Source organism: Echinops telfairi, unplaced genomic scaffold (genome assembly GCF_000313985.2).
Source record: "Echinops telfairi isolate 266 unplaced genomic scaffold, ASM31398v2 ScPeMD7_7458;HRSCAF=8496, whole genome shotgun sequence".
NCBI classification, from domain to species: Eukaryota; Metazoa; Chordata; class Mammalia; order Afrosoricida; family Tenrecidae; genus Echinops; species Echinops telfairi.
The window spans coordinates 26,530,755-26,546,524 of NW_022111358.1; the positions used below are offsets into that span (position 1 = coordinate 26,530,755).

Sequence of the window (15,770 nt, forward strand, 5' to 3'; positions counted from 1 at the left end):
CCTCGGGACACTGGGGTGTGGGGGTCTCAGGTCACACCACTCCAGGGACACTGGGGTGTAGGGTCTCAGGTCACTCTGTCCTTCAGGACACTGGGGTGTGGGGTCTCAGGTCACTCTGTCCTCGGGACACTGGGGTGTGGGGGTCTTGGGTCACCCTGTCCTCCTTGGGACACTGGAGTGTGGGGTCTCAGGTCACCCTGTCCTCGGGACACTGGGGTGTGGGGTCTCAGGTCACTCTGTCCTTGGGACACTGGGGTGTGGGGTCTCAGTTCACTGTGCTCTCAGGTCTTAGAGACTCCAACCAACAAACTGAGATTTCCAGCGACTGCAGGCCCCCTTCCACGTTGCCCCACGGAGACAAAGTTGCGCTACAAGGATGGAACACTGAGTGGCCGGGGACCAGAGAGTCCGTCCACTTGTCCTAGTCTTGCCTGCTGGCTCTGGTCAGCCTGCAGGCCGTGGCCCTGACCTACCTCCAGCTCTGCGATAATGCGGTCTTCGTCGTCCTCATCCTTAATAGCCGAGGCCATGATGGGCGGCGTGGAGGCCGGGCGGGCCACCTCGGACACAGTCCGGCGCAGCTTCACCTGGGGCTTCTGCACCTCCAGCTCCTCCGACTCGGCTTTCTGCAAGGCCGCTGGCAGTCAGGAGTGGGCTCTGCCCTGTCAGCACTACCTCCCAGCAGTCCTGCGATCCTCAGCAGCCACGTCCTCCGTCCCAGCACAGGGGTCGGAGCAAAAACATCCCCAAGGGACCCCAGGCCAAACGTGCAATCACCGCCACCCACTTGTCCTTGTCCCCCGGGCGTCCCAGAGGGCGGTACCTTGATGAAGGTTGAGTCTTTCTTGCTGGTGACCACGACCTCGCCAGTGCGCGTGGTGGTTAGCCCGTGGGAGGAGGGGAAGCTCCGGCGGGGAGGGGGCGGCGGCGGCGATTTGGAGGGCTTCTCGGTGCGGTAGCGCGGCACAGTCAGCTCGTCTGTAGGCAGCCACGGGGGCTGGGGGTCAGAGGGCTCCAGAGCCGGCCCTGGGGCACACCTGCCTCCTCCTCCCCCACAGCCTCCCCACTTAGGCCCGCACCCAGCCCAGCCACCCTTCCTCAGACAGCTAAGCCATCCCACTCAACGCGTGGGCCTCAGATGAGCAGCACCAGGTGGCCCTGGGGTCGGGGCTGCACTGTGCCAGGTCCGGTCCTCACCCTCGCCCCTCCTGGGTCACCAACCTTTCTCAGTTACACCTGTGAGAGCTGAGGCCCTGTGTCTGGAGCCGTTGGCTAAAAGATTATTCTGCCAGGATCATCTGCTGCCCTAGATCCTCCTGGGGCTACCTATGGGGTACCCCAAGCCTCACCCAAGCACCTGGGCCCAGCACCCAGTACCTGCCAGCCCTGCAGCCCCCTTTGCTCCTCTCAGCTCGGGACCCACCCTGACAACTCCGACGTCTGTTCCAGCCCTCTGCCTCTTCCTGGAGCACCCTCCTCGCCAGCCAGGGAAGAGCCCCGTAACTTTCAAGGCCCTTGGCGTGACGCGGCCCCTGCTCTCCCAGGGTGTGGGGGGAGGTCAGACTGCTGTCTGGCCCCACCACAGGGGTGGGCCTGCTCCCTGCTGTTAAGGACAATGGATTACTTCTCCCTAAAACATACAACCAAAAGCATAGTTCCTGTAGGTGGGGTCTATACCCTACTGATAATGGTTCCTATGGAGACCCAGAGAACAGGTCAAAGTTAAGCTGCCATCCTAAATCTAGGATCCACCCATCTTGTCACATGTATACCCCCAATCTCTCCTCTTCCTATTGCATGTATGTCCCAAGACCACCCCCTCTCATTGCTGTATAACCTATAGTGCAACCCCTTCATGTGATGTATGTATTTACCTGTAATTAGTGGGCTTACATATAGGCCTGAGCTAGCAATAGAGGTATATAGGCCTGAGCTAGCAATAGAGATCTCTCTCTCGGTGGGCTCTCACTGGGCTCTCACTGGTTGCTCCCGCCCTGTCGTCTCTTCCCCCTCTCTCCCGTCCTCTCTCCCTTGTCCCCTTTCCCTTCCCCCTCTCTCCATGTGGACCACCAAGCAGGGCTGAGGTGAGCAATGCTACCATGCAATGTGTCTGACTCCATTGTTTGACTCTCTTCTATCGCTCATGCTCTTGATGACTTTAATATAATATTTATATATCTCAACCATACAATTGTGCTTATTGAACCCATGACTAATGGTGGGGGGCCATCCCCCCACAACTTATACTACAAATGGCGCCCATCGCGTGGCAATTTGAGTTATTTCCAACGTAACAATTGTACGGCCCCTACCGGAATGTAGAGTGAATTGGAAAATTGTGTGAAGTGAGGATCCAGTGTGAGGATTGGCAGATAAGTAGTGGAAATAGTGAATGAGTATTTTAAAGAGAACAATGAGGCAAGGTAAAAGTAAACCTGAAACTTATGGTACTATGCTCATTTTCTTACTGAAAAGACAGAGTGTAAAAGTAACGAAGAAAAAGATGCAATGTTTTCTAAAAGTAGTAAAAAGGTATAATCCATGCTTCCCGGAGGAAGGAATTTTTGATCTAGAGACCTGGGAGGAGGTCATTGTAAACTTACAAAAGGCACACAGAGATGGGGAGAGTATCCCCGTGGAGATGTGGTCTCTGGGAGTTCAAGTTTTAGTACTTTTGCAGGAGGAAGTGAGTGAGGATTATCAGTCTAGTGAGAAGTCTTGTGTGAGCTATTCAAATTTAGAAAAGCAAGCTAAAGTGTCTGTGAATGAGCATGAATTAGGTGGTGAAACTTTAGGAAAAACTGAAGAAGCAGGGATTGATTTGTTATGCAAGGCCTCTGATTCTAAAAGGAAACTCAGGGTCAAAGCCTATATGCCCTTGGGGGACTGCAGCCTCTGAATGTTTAAAGGTGATAAAGTACTAGAGGAAGCGGATTCCAAGACCCAAAGCAAGACTATTAAGCAACCCCAGGAAGCTCCCTTGCTTTCAAAGGTAAAGAAAGCAGAGAAACAGAACCAGCAGAGTAATGAGGAACAGCTAAGATACGCAAACTTAAATCAGGTGAGAAGCAGTCAGAATGGATTTCAGGCAGATAACATTTTAGGCAGAGCTGAAAAAAACTAAGCCTGAGTCAGAAGGGGACATAGTAAAAGTACCTTTACTTTCAAGAGTACAAAGAGGGATTGCAGAAGAAGGAGATTTAGAACTTAGAATGTCTTATCCTGTTAGAGTTGTTAGCAGACAGCCTTAAGGGAAACACCCACAAGGCATTCACAGTGCCTTTCCCTTTAAGTTGCTGAAAGATCTTAAGCAGGCAGTCAATGATTATGGCCCAGACTCTCACTTTGTAATTAGCATGATAAGGGCTCTAGCAGGGTCTGAGAGCTGGACCCCTACAGACTAGAGAGCTTTAGTGAGGATTTGTCTTTACTCTTCAGAATCCCTGGAATATCAAATGCTGTGGAAGGAAGCAGTCCTTTTACGAGCACGCAAGAATGCTGAGGATGGGATAGATATAGGAATTCATCAATTGCTAGGGGATGAGAATTATATCACAGTTGAGTCTCAACTGCAGTTTACTGAACAGACAATAGGACAGATACGTGAAGTTTGCTTAAGTGCCTCGGAAAAGATAATTCCATCAGAAGAGAGAGAGCCAAGTTACAGGGCTATAAGACAGCGGAATGATGAATCCTATGCTGACTTTGTGTCCCGACTGGAAGATGCTATTTCCAAGTGTGTAAAAAATGTCCAGGCAGTAAGAGACTTAGTGCATAAGCTATCTTATGATTTCTCCAATAAACACTGTAAAAATGCCTTGTGTCCCTACAGGGAACAGGGCACCCTGCTAGATTATCTCAGGATATGCAGGAATGTAGAGACAGAGGAATACAAGGTCGACCTCACGGCAGCTGCATTGGCAAATTTTATCAGACCTAGAAAAAAGTGCTTTAGTTGCGTGAAGACAGGTCATCTTCAGAGACAGTGTAGGGAGAGCAGGCTGAAGCCATCGAGTTCGGGTTTAAAAGAACCTGAACTCTGTCCCCGCTGTAGGAAGGGAACTCATTGGGCAAGTCAATGTCGTTCTAGATTTGACAATAAAGGACTGCCATTAGCAAAGACTTCCCGGCGGGAAAATAGTGGAAGGAGCTTGATACAGAGCCCGCCCAGCAGAGCATGGGAGGCAAGGTGTCTGCTTGCCAGAGCAGAGACCTTAGAGAAACCGCAGGTATCACCCAGCTTCACAGCAGGGGACCAGACCTAACCAAACTTGCAAAATCCCAGCCTCTGTTCTCCCTGCAGTTGGTTTGGCTAACCAAGAAATGGCTCAGAAGGCTTGCAGCAGCCTGATGATTCTAAAAAGCAGGAGCCTCTTATTGAAAGAGTAATACAATTTGTACCAGGAAGATTTAACCTAAATACTCGAGGAATTCAAATTGATACTGGAGTTGATCAGAATTGTGAGGAAAAGCCAAAAGCTGTGATTAAATCAGAAATTATTGAAAGCGGTAATTGGGGTCCGCTACCTAAAAGAACTATGGGATGTTTATTCAAAAAGTCTAATCTAAATTCTCAAGGTGCTGCTGGAATTATTGATCAGGATTATGAAGAGATTAAAGTAGTGATGAATTCTGATATACCATGGTTTATAAAGGAGGAGGATCACTTAAGGCAATTTTTGCTTCCTTGCATTCGTAAAGTAAAGATGTATGTCTATCAGGAAAGAGTACTTGAGAAGTCTGACAACTCTATATTAAATCAAGGGGTCTTCTGTTGTGGGGAAACAACAGCGCCCCCACATGGAATTAGGAATTGAAGGGAAAAGCTTCTTAAACTCTGGATGTGGGGTCATTACCTTAGGGCATTCAGGGGGGCCTAAGACCCTCCCATTAACTTCCCCTAAAGCCAGCATGGAGGGAATGAGTGAAGTTAACCAAGAAAGACTATTACAAGATTGTAAAATCATACAGTGTAAAGAGCCTGTAAACCTACTGGTAAACTTGGAGAAAAAATGTCTGTTTGATGAGTTACTTCAAGAACAGCTGAACAAATTTATTAAGAATTTTTTCAGTCTTTCAAAGTATGGTATGAAGTTCTCCCAATTAGTCAGCTCTCTCAATTCTCTGAGGGCCAGGAGCCAGTATTTACATAACAACAAAGGCTATCTAATGAGTAGTTTTGCTGGTTCAAGACCAAGCAAGGTAACTGAGATTGCCAGCAATGCTTTAAAGGCTGCATGGTTAAAACAGAAGGGGGAGAAGAGGAATTTTATGTGTGACAAGGTTCAATTAGTCATTTTAACCAAAAAAATTTCCTCCTGACTAAAAGCTTGTAACAAAATTAGGGCAGATAAACATATTTTCACTTCTACAGACATAGCTAATTCTAAGAAGTCCCAAGAAGATGGAAATCGCATTTGGGATCCGGGTCCATTCACCTGGAGAAAGGGCTATGCATTTATATTTCTGCAGAATAAAGCTGATGGACTCCCTTTAGAAGGACGCAACCACGTTTGGAGAAAGATGGACAAGGAAGAGATGGAGAAGCCACCCAATCTTAATCATAATTCCTCTTGCAGGTTAATGACACCCCGAAGAGAGGGGCCATTTGTTTATATTTTCACAGGCAAAGGAAATAGGTGGATTTCTCTTCAGCCAGCAAGGCCCAGAAGAAAGCCGGGAAGCTGATGTGTGACCTGACCCCCCTCTCCTGTTACTGAAGTTATTCAAAATGGCAAGAAGACCTCGCAGATTCCTGAGAATGGCGATTGCTGACTGCTGAGATATTTCTTCCATTGCTGATGCTGTCTAAGAGAAACTCTGGGACTCTTATCAAAGCTGAACATTTTACACAACAGTGACTAGACTATTACTACAGGCTGTTGTTTTGCTGAAAGATCAAGATTTTGGACTTGTCGGTTAATGCTATAATGTGATTGGAATGCAACTGATTTCTGTATAACTCCTTACCTATATACCTTAACATTGCATGATTGGGATTTGATTAAGAAACATTTGCCAGAGTTTAAGGGAAATGTTTCATTAGATGTTGATCAGCTTAAGAAGGATATTTTCTATACATTCAAAGATAGGCTTGAGGCATCGCCTGGCTCTCATATAATTAAGCAACTGGTGACTGGCATGGAAGGATTGGGTCCCCGTGCTTGAGTTCAATGTATTGCTCATAGCCTGGGTTACAATTTTTGTCCTGGCTATCACGTGTTGCATCTGTAGAAAGCTGAGGCATGTGAAGAAGAAGCATACGGCCTCCATGGCACTTTTGAAGTTGCACATAAGGCAAACACTGTGAGGAGCAGAGAAGGGAAGAGAGTGTGTAAGGACAAATCCTTCATTCTCTTGCCAAGGAGCCTGGAAGGCTAGGTTTCTAGTGGTGGAGGGGAACCTCCACCCTTGTGAGTTTTAAGTCCTAATCACATTCTCATGATATTGTTCCTCACGTTACCCTCCTCTATGGTGCTGATCTGAGTTTGTCTCCTACAAGCACATAGCTGGTGGCTGTGTGGCCGGAAGCTTTAACTAAAGAAGCAGACATTCCTATTTGGCTCTATTTCTTCCCGCCACGATATCCAATCTCTCGTATACCTTCCTCCAATAGCAGATGGGCATAAGGGGACTTTAGCCCCAGTGCCTGAATTTTTGGCTATATTAATTGGATCATGAAGTTTTTTCTTGACAGCTTTTAATGTATAGAAAATAACCATGTCGCCCATGTGGCTTTTGAATTTTATATATAAAACAAAAGGGGGACTTGTGGGGGGATGTCAGACTGCTGTCTGGCCCCACCACAGGGGTGTGCCTGCTCCCTGCTGTTAAGGACAATGGACAGGCCTGCAGTCATCTATTTGGTTCCTGTAGGTGGGGTCTATACCCTACTGATAATGGTTCCTATGGAGACCCAGAGAACAGGTCAGTTAAGCTGCCATCCTAAATCTAGGATCCACCCATCTTGCTGCATGTATACCCCCAATCCCTCCCCTTCCTATTGCGTCTATGTCCTTAGACCACCCCCTCTCACTGCTGTATAACCTATAGTGCAACCCCTTCCTGTGATGTATGACTACCTGTAATTAGTGGGCTTGCACGCCCAAAGGTATATAGGCCTGGGCAAGCAATAGAGCTCTCTCTCACTGGTCACTCCCGCCCTCTCCTCTCTTCCCGCTCTCCACGTGGACCACCAAGCGGGGCTGAGGTGAGCAATGCTACCATGTCATGTGTCTGACTCCATTGTTTGACTCTCTTCTATCGCTCATGCTCTCGATGACTTTAATACAATATTCATATATCTCAACCGTACAAATGTGCTTACTGAACCTGTGGGTAGTGGTGGGGGGCTGGCCCTCCGCCTTTATAGTATGCCAGGGCGGTGAGGTCTGTTCGGCATGGTCTGATTTTTCTCACTGGCTATGGCCTGCGACAGACAACGTCACCTCGCAGAGCCTCCGTGTCCTTGCCTACCCAGTGGGGACAGCAGCTACATCTGCCTCCTGGTGGGGGTGGGGGGTTCTGACTGACTTTACAGAGGAGGATGCACAGAACTAGCTGGGGACAGCCTTCTGCTCACAGAGTCCTGTGGCGTGGATTCCGACTCAGGAGGACCTTATAGAAGAGCGGGGAACTGCCCATGGGGGCTGCAGACTGCTCTTTACCAGAGCAGACTGCCTCATCTTCCCCCTGCAGGGCGGCTGTGGGGATCGATCCACAGATCTTTGGGTTGGCAGACAAGTGCTCTAACCACTGAACCGCCAGGGCTCCTTTTGTCACAGAGTAACCAAAAACAAACAAACAACAACCGCAAACTCACGGCGACCCTGGAGGACAGAGCAGAGATGCCCCTGTGGGTTTCTGAGACAGTACATCTTTAAGAGAGTAGGAAGCCTCGTCTTTCTCCTAAGCAGTGGCTGGTAGTTTCGAACTGCTGACCTGGTTGGCAGCCCATTGCATAACAACTACGCCACTGGGGCTCCTCTGTCCACTCGTAAGTGCCGAGCCAACACACATGTCCTGTAATGTGCCCACTAGACTTCAAGCTCCTTAAAGCAAGCACTTTGCAGATTATTTCTTCCACCACAGCCCCACGCAGAAGGTCTGACTTGGGTGTCCGTGGTCAGTTGGCACTGGCCTAGGTCACCGTGCACACTCCAACCAAACCGGGGTACCTGCAGGGCTCTCAGGCTGGGCTGGCTGGTGTTAACTGAGCAGGGTGCCCTGCCTGTGGCCAGGCCCGGATACAGTCAGGAGGCTAGCTCTCCTCCAGCCCCACACCCCTCCCTGCCTCAGTCTCCCCTCAGTGGGCTGATGATGCAGCTGCTGGCCACCCAGCTCCACACTCCCTGACAGGTTGACCTCCATCATTCTCCCTCCCAAGTGCCTCCCCCACCAAGCCTAAGCTTCCGAGGGCAGGGGTCACCTTCTCTGGGCTCTCCGCCCGCCCTGCCAGCCCCGTACCTGAGCCCCTCCTGCCGCTGGGTTCCGTTCTCGGGGCTGCCTTCTGGCCATGGGGAGCTTTGGGGGGCTTGTGTGGTCAGGGGTGGGAAGCGGGCCTGCGTGGGCCTTGCTTGCACAGTCCAGATCAGGGATGGCCTTCAGAAGCTCGGCCTGCGTCTCCTCCAGCAGCCGGTTGATGTCCTTGGCGCTGTACTGGGTCAGGGCGGCTCGCTTCTCCTCCCAGTCACGCTCAGCAGCCTGGAGGAGACGGGCAGGGGTCAGACTGAGATGTCCCGCCCACTCCAGACCTTGGCCCCTTGCCCAGGCGCACATGCAAGGCACGGAAAAGGGAGCTTCTCATTCCATTTGGGTCCCCGCTGTACTGCACGCCTCCTCCACGGGCCTGTAGTGCCACCTCCATTGTATACTGCGCTCTCAAGAAACTTGGACCTACCTCATTGACTAGTTTATTCTTATGCTAACACCACACTGTTTTAAGTACCATCGCTTTAGAAGATGTCCTTTGTTTGTTACAGCAGGACTAATATCACACTCGAGATTCCCTCCTCAGGGAAAAAAGCCAGTAGTACTGCAGTAACCAATTCTTCCTACCCTGGGGTGGTGGTCAGAGGCATGGGTCTAGCTCATTCCCCTAGCCCATCCCCAGGCCCAGGTCTGAGCACCTCCACAGACACAGCCTTGTCCATGCTTCTCTTGCCAGCGATGTCCAGGCCTTTGGTAGGATTGCCACCCTTGGGGGTCAAGGGGACACCTTCAGCCGGCCCACTCAGCTCGTGCAGATTCAGTGGGGGGCTGGGAGGTGGCATTTCAAAGTCTAAACTCTTGTTGAAGTCCGTCTCAGCCGCCATCTTCTTGGGGGACTGATTCAGGAGGCTGTTGGGGGGTGGCCACACACCCTCGTCCACTTGCCTGCAGGTTGGGAGAGTTGGAAGGGTGAGGTCAGTGGAGGTGGCCCCGGTCAGGGAGAAGCCTGGCTAAGGGAGGTGGGGTGAGGAGAGCTCTGGGGTCTCACAGGAGAGATGGAAGGGCCGTGGACGGCCTGGCTGCATTCAACAACGGTGAAAGTGGTGCCTTCAATGTGCGGAGGGGTAATGGGTCAGGGCTGAAGGGCCCCTGGGGAAGTCAGCATAAGAGGCCAGGTCGATTTGCTGCTCTGGGCCCAGTCTGAGGCCCATGGAAACCAGAGGTGAGAGTTGAGAGGTGAGGGGTGGAATGACCTGCGGATCTGGGCCAGCGTGTCGGTGACCCCACGGCAGCGTTTGAGTAGCCCGTCCAGGCGTTGTGGCTCCTCCTTCAGGAACTTCACTGCCTCCACCTCAACACGCAGCACTACCCGCATCTTGCTCTGCAGGCCTGGGAAGTGAGCTGAGGGAAGGGCGGGAAGGAAGGAGCACTGAGGGCTAGGAGGATGGTCAGCAGGGGAGGTGGGGGCTGGGAGCGCAGCAGGGACCTCCTTCCTGGCCACAAGCCACACCCATCCACCCAGGGGCTCACCCTTGAGCTCAGTCAGCGTCTCTCCAAGCTGTTTCAGCACCAGCGCCTTCTCCTCCAGTTCAGGCCCAGGCACCAGTCGATGACTGTGGGACACCTCCCTCTGGATCTTCTCCACTGACTTCTCCAGGTCACTGTAGCCACAGAGAGACCCTCTCAGCCCCTCTGGCCCCAGCCCAGCCCCCTGACACTGGACAGCTAGAAAGAAATCAGGCCATCGGTCAGGTCAAGATGAAGACATCCACCAAAGAAGGGGCACACCCCTTCGTGACATGCTGCATTCTTGTTAGGCGACTCGACACTGCTCCTGGACATTCCATTCTGTCTCACTGACTGCACCACACAGCTTTAATGAGTATAGCTTTACAGTGTGTTTTCTTTTCTTTTTCTCACCTCAGTGGAGCAGGTCTACTGTCACCCTTGCTAGACTTCTCAGACTTCTACTAGGGGAGAAGACACACACACACACACACACACACACACGAAATCAGAAATGCCAGCTGCCAGAGATTAAGAGGCTTTCAGAGGGGCTCCGGGTACCCCACTAGAAGCTCAGCCCAAATCACCTCCTTGAAACCAGAAAGCCCTGAGGCTCTGTCTGCTATGGGAGCTGCAGGTGCCCTCATGGGGTCTCTTTTCTGGACAGGTCACTTTCCATGTCCACCTGCTTTGCTCCAAGTGACCCACCCACTCTGCCTTTCCCCCAAGGGCCTACATGGCCTCTGGTTTTCAGCTGGCTTGGGACCCCGCACCTTTCTAATGTACAAATCAGATCAAGCCACCTCCCCCTTGATGGATCCCTTTATTCTCCGTTTAAAATCCAGAGTCCCCCGTGCAGCCCACAAGGGCATCAGGGGAGCGGCTGGGAATTTGGCTTTGGACTCAGCCAGATGGCAATCCTGACCCCAGCTCTGCCATTCCCAGATGAGAGATTTCTGGGAAGCATCAAATTTCCCCAGGCCTCAACTCCCTCATCTCAACAATGGGCGAGCAGGAGGGGGCCCTCGTGGGGCCACTGTGAGGATGAAAAGAGCGGGCGAAGATGGGAACATGGTGCAGGCAGGAGACCCGGGCAGCTGCATCCCCACCCCTGGCGCAAGGCACAGTTTGTTGCGAGCAGGCCAAGGTCCGAACTCTGTGACCAAAGTCTGGACCTCAAACTCTCTTTCCCCATCCTTCCTTCCTTCCTCACTCCCTCCCACCCTCTCTCCCATTCTTCCTCCCTCCCTCCCCAGCTCCCCAAGCAGCAGGGACCATGCCTTCCAGGTTCACCTCTGAGTCCCCATCAATAGCAGAGGCAGGCATGAGTACAGGAAGGTGGGCCCTCTCTGTCCTGCGCTTGAGCCACTGACGTCCCTGACCCACTCTCAGGACTTGACATCCAGCCCTGCCCAGTGCCATCTGTTAAGAGTGCCGCCTGACAATGCAGGTGGGGACCACTCTGGAATCGATTTGGCCACCCAACAGATTTCCCCTGCCTTCACACTTCCATGTCATCAGCAAATCTTATCATCATGCCTTACGCATGGTCACCCAGCTAGCAAGGACAAAGAGAGCAGGTTGGAGCCAAGGATATACTCCTTTGGCTCAGGACAGCAGTTAAAAGGATGTTGTTGCAAAGTCGGCATTTGAAACCACCAGCGTCTTCACAGGAGAAAGAGGAGACTTTCTATTCCTGTAAAGTGTTAGTCTCCAAAACCCACAGGCACAGATCTGCCCCGTCCTAAGTGAGTCAGTGAGTGAGTGAGCTAGTGAGATATGCCTGATAAAGGAGCTTCCGGGTAAGTAAGTATTGGATGCTAAAACTGCAAGGTTTGACGGTTCGAAACTATCAGCTGCTCTGCAGGAGAAAGATGAGGCTACGTTGCCATCAAGAGTTACAGTCTCACACAGGAGTGGGAATGGACCCGACACAGTGGCATATGCCTTGTGCTGCTACCCACAAGGTGAGTGGTTTGAACCCACCACAGCTTTACAGGAGAAAGATGGGGATGTCTCCTCCAGTCAACATTTCTAGTCTAGGAAACCCTAAAATGTGGTTCTTCTCTGTCCTACAAGGTCGCTGTGAGTCAGAATAGGCTCGATGGATGGCAGTGAGGTTCGGGGGACCATGGCCGGATATCACGTGTGGTTTGGGCGAACGTTTATAGAGCACGTTGGTTTCCCATTCACAATTATAGACTTTGATTCGGGACCTTGGTGACGGTCCTCACCATGTAATGGCCTTCCTGCCACTTCCTCCCCGTTCCGTCCGATCCCCTCCTGCCTTCTGAGCTGCACTCAGAAGTGCTGCTCTGGGCCTCCTGTGGCTGGTGGTTCCGAGGGCCGCTGGCCACCCTGGTGCAAGTGCTCACCTTATAGGCTGCCTCTGGCTTGGCTGAAATTAGCCTCCAGGCTGAGTTCAGCTCCAGGCTTGGAGGGTGGCTAAGGGCCTGGTCTTGGGGGGTTCCATGGTTCTCTCCCAGACCAGGTCTTTTGTGATGACTTGGGGTTTAGTTTCACATTTCTCTCCCCCTCAATCCAGAAACGTCTGTCTGGATCCCTTTCAGAGTTGTCACCAATGATAACCAAGTCCTTCCTACTTCTCCTGGTCCCTGGGGTCCTGGAGGTTGGGGTTCAGTTTTGGACTTTCATCACTGTAAGCTACTTAAGTCATTGTGAGGCACCATGTCATTATTTGGGCGTACATCAAGTCCTTCCAGGGGGAACTGTTACTATCTTTTTTATACGTGAACAACTCGTGGCACAGAGACTAGACTACATTTCCCAGCCTCCTTGGCACTTAGAAGTGGCCACGCAACTAGCCAATGAAATATGTGCTGCTTCCAGACCTGGCCCCTCAGGAAGTCCCCTGTAAGTGCCTCCATGCTCTTTCCCCTTCTGGTAGGTTGGAGAGGTCATGACCCCTGAGGTGACACTGGGAGGTCTACTGAAGGTGGCAGCGGCTCCATCCACCGGAACCCCTGAGTGATGGTGAGGAGGAGGGCCATGCCCATCCCCTGCCCAACACAGTTCCAAAAGAAGGAAAGCACTACCTGCCTTTGCCCCACTGCAGAGTTTGGGGGCTTATCTGCTGTAGCACGGTCGCTAAGTGATGCCCACAATGAACATGCTCCATGGCTAATCAAAAGGTTAGCACTTAACCAGAGAGCTGCTGGCTGGAAGAGGGGCCTGGCCATCGCCTCCCAAATCAGCCACGTCAAGTCCGATGGAGCACAGCAGAGCTGACTCACTGCAGCCAGCGCTAGGAGTCAGAAGTGATTCAGTGGCAGTTGGGTCACTGGTATTTATTAAGGCAGCCATCCTAACTTATTAACCAGCTTTGCTAATTCGTTCAACTGATTATGGCCTTTGAAAAAGGCGGGGAGCTCAAAGAGATTAAGGAACACGTGTAAGAACACCAGTCATTATACAGCCAAGCAAGATCTCCCTGTGCATCGGGTTACCCACACACACTCCGCAGCCACGGTCCCACCGCTGTTCCCCACCCTGGGGCAGAACAAGACCTGTATGAGACAAGTGACTGGCTCAGGGTGTGCCTGATTTGTGAGATGGTCACTCCCAAGAGTCCTTGAGGGATAAGAGAGCCTCACTTAGAGGACCACCTGGGCACACCTTCCAGAGGAGAAGCTACTGCACCACTGAGACAGGACAGGAGCAAGCCCCACCGCAGGCCCAGCAGTTTCCTGGTCCTCTAAGGAGTCAAACTGCCCCTGGCTTCTGCAAACAAACAAACAAAACCCATCTGCCATCAAGTTGATTCTGACTCACAGTGCCCAGGATAGGGTTTTTCGAGGCTACAAGTCTCTACAGGTGCAGACAGCCTCAGCCATCTCTCACAGTGCAGCCGGTGGGTTTGAACGACCAACCCGGTGGTTAGCAGTCCCAACACTTATGGGGGAGTGCCACCAGGCCTCTCTGAAAATGAGCCTCAGACCAGCTGGTCAAGACACTGGGAGCAAAAAGTGGCTGAGCTTTCTGGATCCAGGTTTAGACCCGGAGGGATCCTGATGGAGGTTCAGGACAGAGTCAGCTATCAATTGGGCCCCAATGCAAAATGAAAATGTAAGGCCTTGTTAGGGGATGGTTGTGAACTTCAAGGCAGCCACAGCTGAGCCCTAAGTCAAGTCCAGGGCTCTTCTGAGTGTGGCCCTGTGTGGCTGGGTCTGGCAAAGGCAGCCTCCAGAGACCAAGGTCCCTGTCTGCAGAGGCTGCCCTTAAAGGCCAGGCTCAGGTGCTTGGCTATGGAGAGGTCAGTGAGCAAGGCAGACAAAGCAAGGACCAGCCTTAATGTCCTGTCAGAGAAAGGGGCAGGGCGAAACCAAAGGAGACCAAGGCTCCTGGGTACTCTAGCCAAAGTAGATGTCAACAGAGGCCTACAAGAGCAATGCCAATCAACCTAGTATGCGGACAGTGCAGCCCCTAGACCAGGCTGGAGCCACTGCAGGGCTGGCACACAGCCCTGCTCAGGCCCCACCTAACAGGGGATAGAGCATCCTGCCAAGCTAAGTGATATTTCAGTTCCTGCCGCTCTCTCAAGTGAGTAGCTGAGTAATGGGTTTGATCATCAATCAGGTGGGGGTGGTGGTGTCTGCCCTCAGGTGGGGGGAACAAAAGGGGAAATTCATGTGATTCTGGGGAGAACTAGAGGTCCTAAGAAGCCAAGGACCAGACACACACATGACAGAAGTATAAAGTGACCCTTTCATCTCTTCTGCCTCTGTGCTTTCATATTTCCTTTTATTTTCCTTTAATGTCTCATAAAGCTCCTTTTGAAAACTTGGACCCAGCTCCTCTGTGCTGAGTGAAAAGGGGCGGGGGTGGGGTGGGGGGGAAGGGGGGCAGGAGTCCCCTCGGTGGGGGAGGGAGGATGGCTGCTGCCAGTTCACTTGGTGATCTGACTGGCGGTGTTAAGAAGCTTTCAGGCCTAGAGTGGTGGGTGGCTGCTGAGGGCTTATTTCCACAGGGTTGAGGTGGAGGTGGGGGGTGGGGGGAAAGTCTCCTTATCTCACCTCAGCCACAAGGAGTCATTAAAAATCTCCTGTGCCCTGCTGAAAGGTATTTACACCAGTGGGCTGTGTGGGCCCAAGGCTGAGGGGCAGTGAGCCATGCGGTCAGGGGCTTAGGTTTAATGAGGAAGCTGGGGTCCTTGGAGCACCCCTCCTGGCACACCCCAACACGTCTCGGGAGACATTGGAGAAAGCAGACCAACATCGGGTACAGAGGAGGGTGCTGGTGGGCAGAGAGGGCAAAGACTGCTTAGGTCACAGAGCCCACCAGTGCTGAAGTTGAACCTCAGGTCCCCTCGTGCCCTCTGCCACCATGAGGGGGTCAGAGGAAGGGACATGGCCTGGCCACAGACCCTAATGGCTGACAAGGGAAGGCTGCAGTGGGGTGGGGGGTAGTGGGTGCTCCCTGACTGGGCAGGGAGAGGAAACAGCTCCCCTCCACGGTGCTAGACAATCGAATCGTGGCCAGACAGCCATTTGTTAAATCTGGATCAGAAGACGACCCACAATTAACCCTTCCATGCCTAAGCATTTGGGGGCCTGGCGTTTTCTATTTCCCCATTTCTTCAGCAAAAGCTAACCACGCTGCGTTTCCCTAGACTCAGAAAAGGGCGCAGTCTTTCAATAGCCCTGGTTTCAGAGCTCAGGGGAGAGAGTGGAGATGAGGTGGGTGGCTGATTAGCACCACGCCGCAGCCATGGCAACGCCGAGACACGCCCCTGTGGATGCTCTACCCAAGGGCCCATTTGTCGCATTCCCAGGCGGGAATGAAGCAGGCAGCAGGCACAGCGCGATCAGGCAGCC

General features: G+C 52.1%; 1 protein-coding gene across 1 annotated transcript in view; it reads right to left on the minus strand.

The window, feature by feature from the left end:
- Positions 1–15,770, minus strand: part of SRCIN1 (SRC kinase signaling inhibitor 1) — a 72,694-nt gene that overhangs the window by 11,907 nt on the left and 45,017 nt on the right. The window contains 7 exon segments of the mRNA XM_045299328.1: positions 474–626; positions 824–978; positions 8,467–8,539; positions 8,542–8,703; positions 9,129–9,375; positions 9,684–9,831; positions 9,961–10,155. Coding sequence (XP_045155263.1) covers positions 474–626; positions 824–978; positions 8,467–8,539; positions 8,542–8,703; positions 9,129–9,375; positions 9,684–9,831; positions 9,961–10,155 — 1,133 coding nt within the window.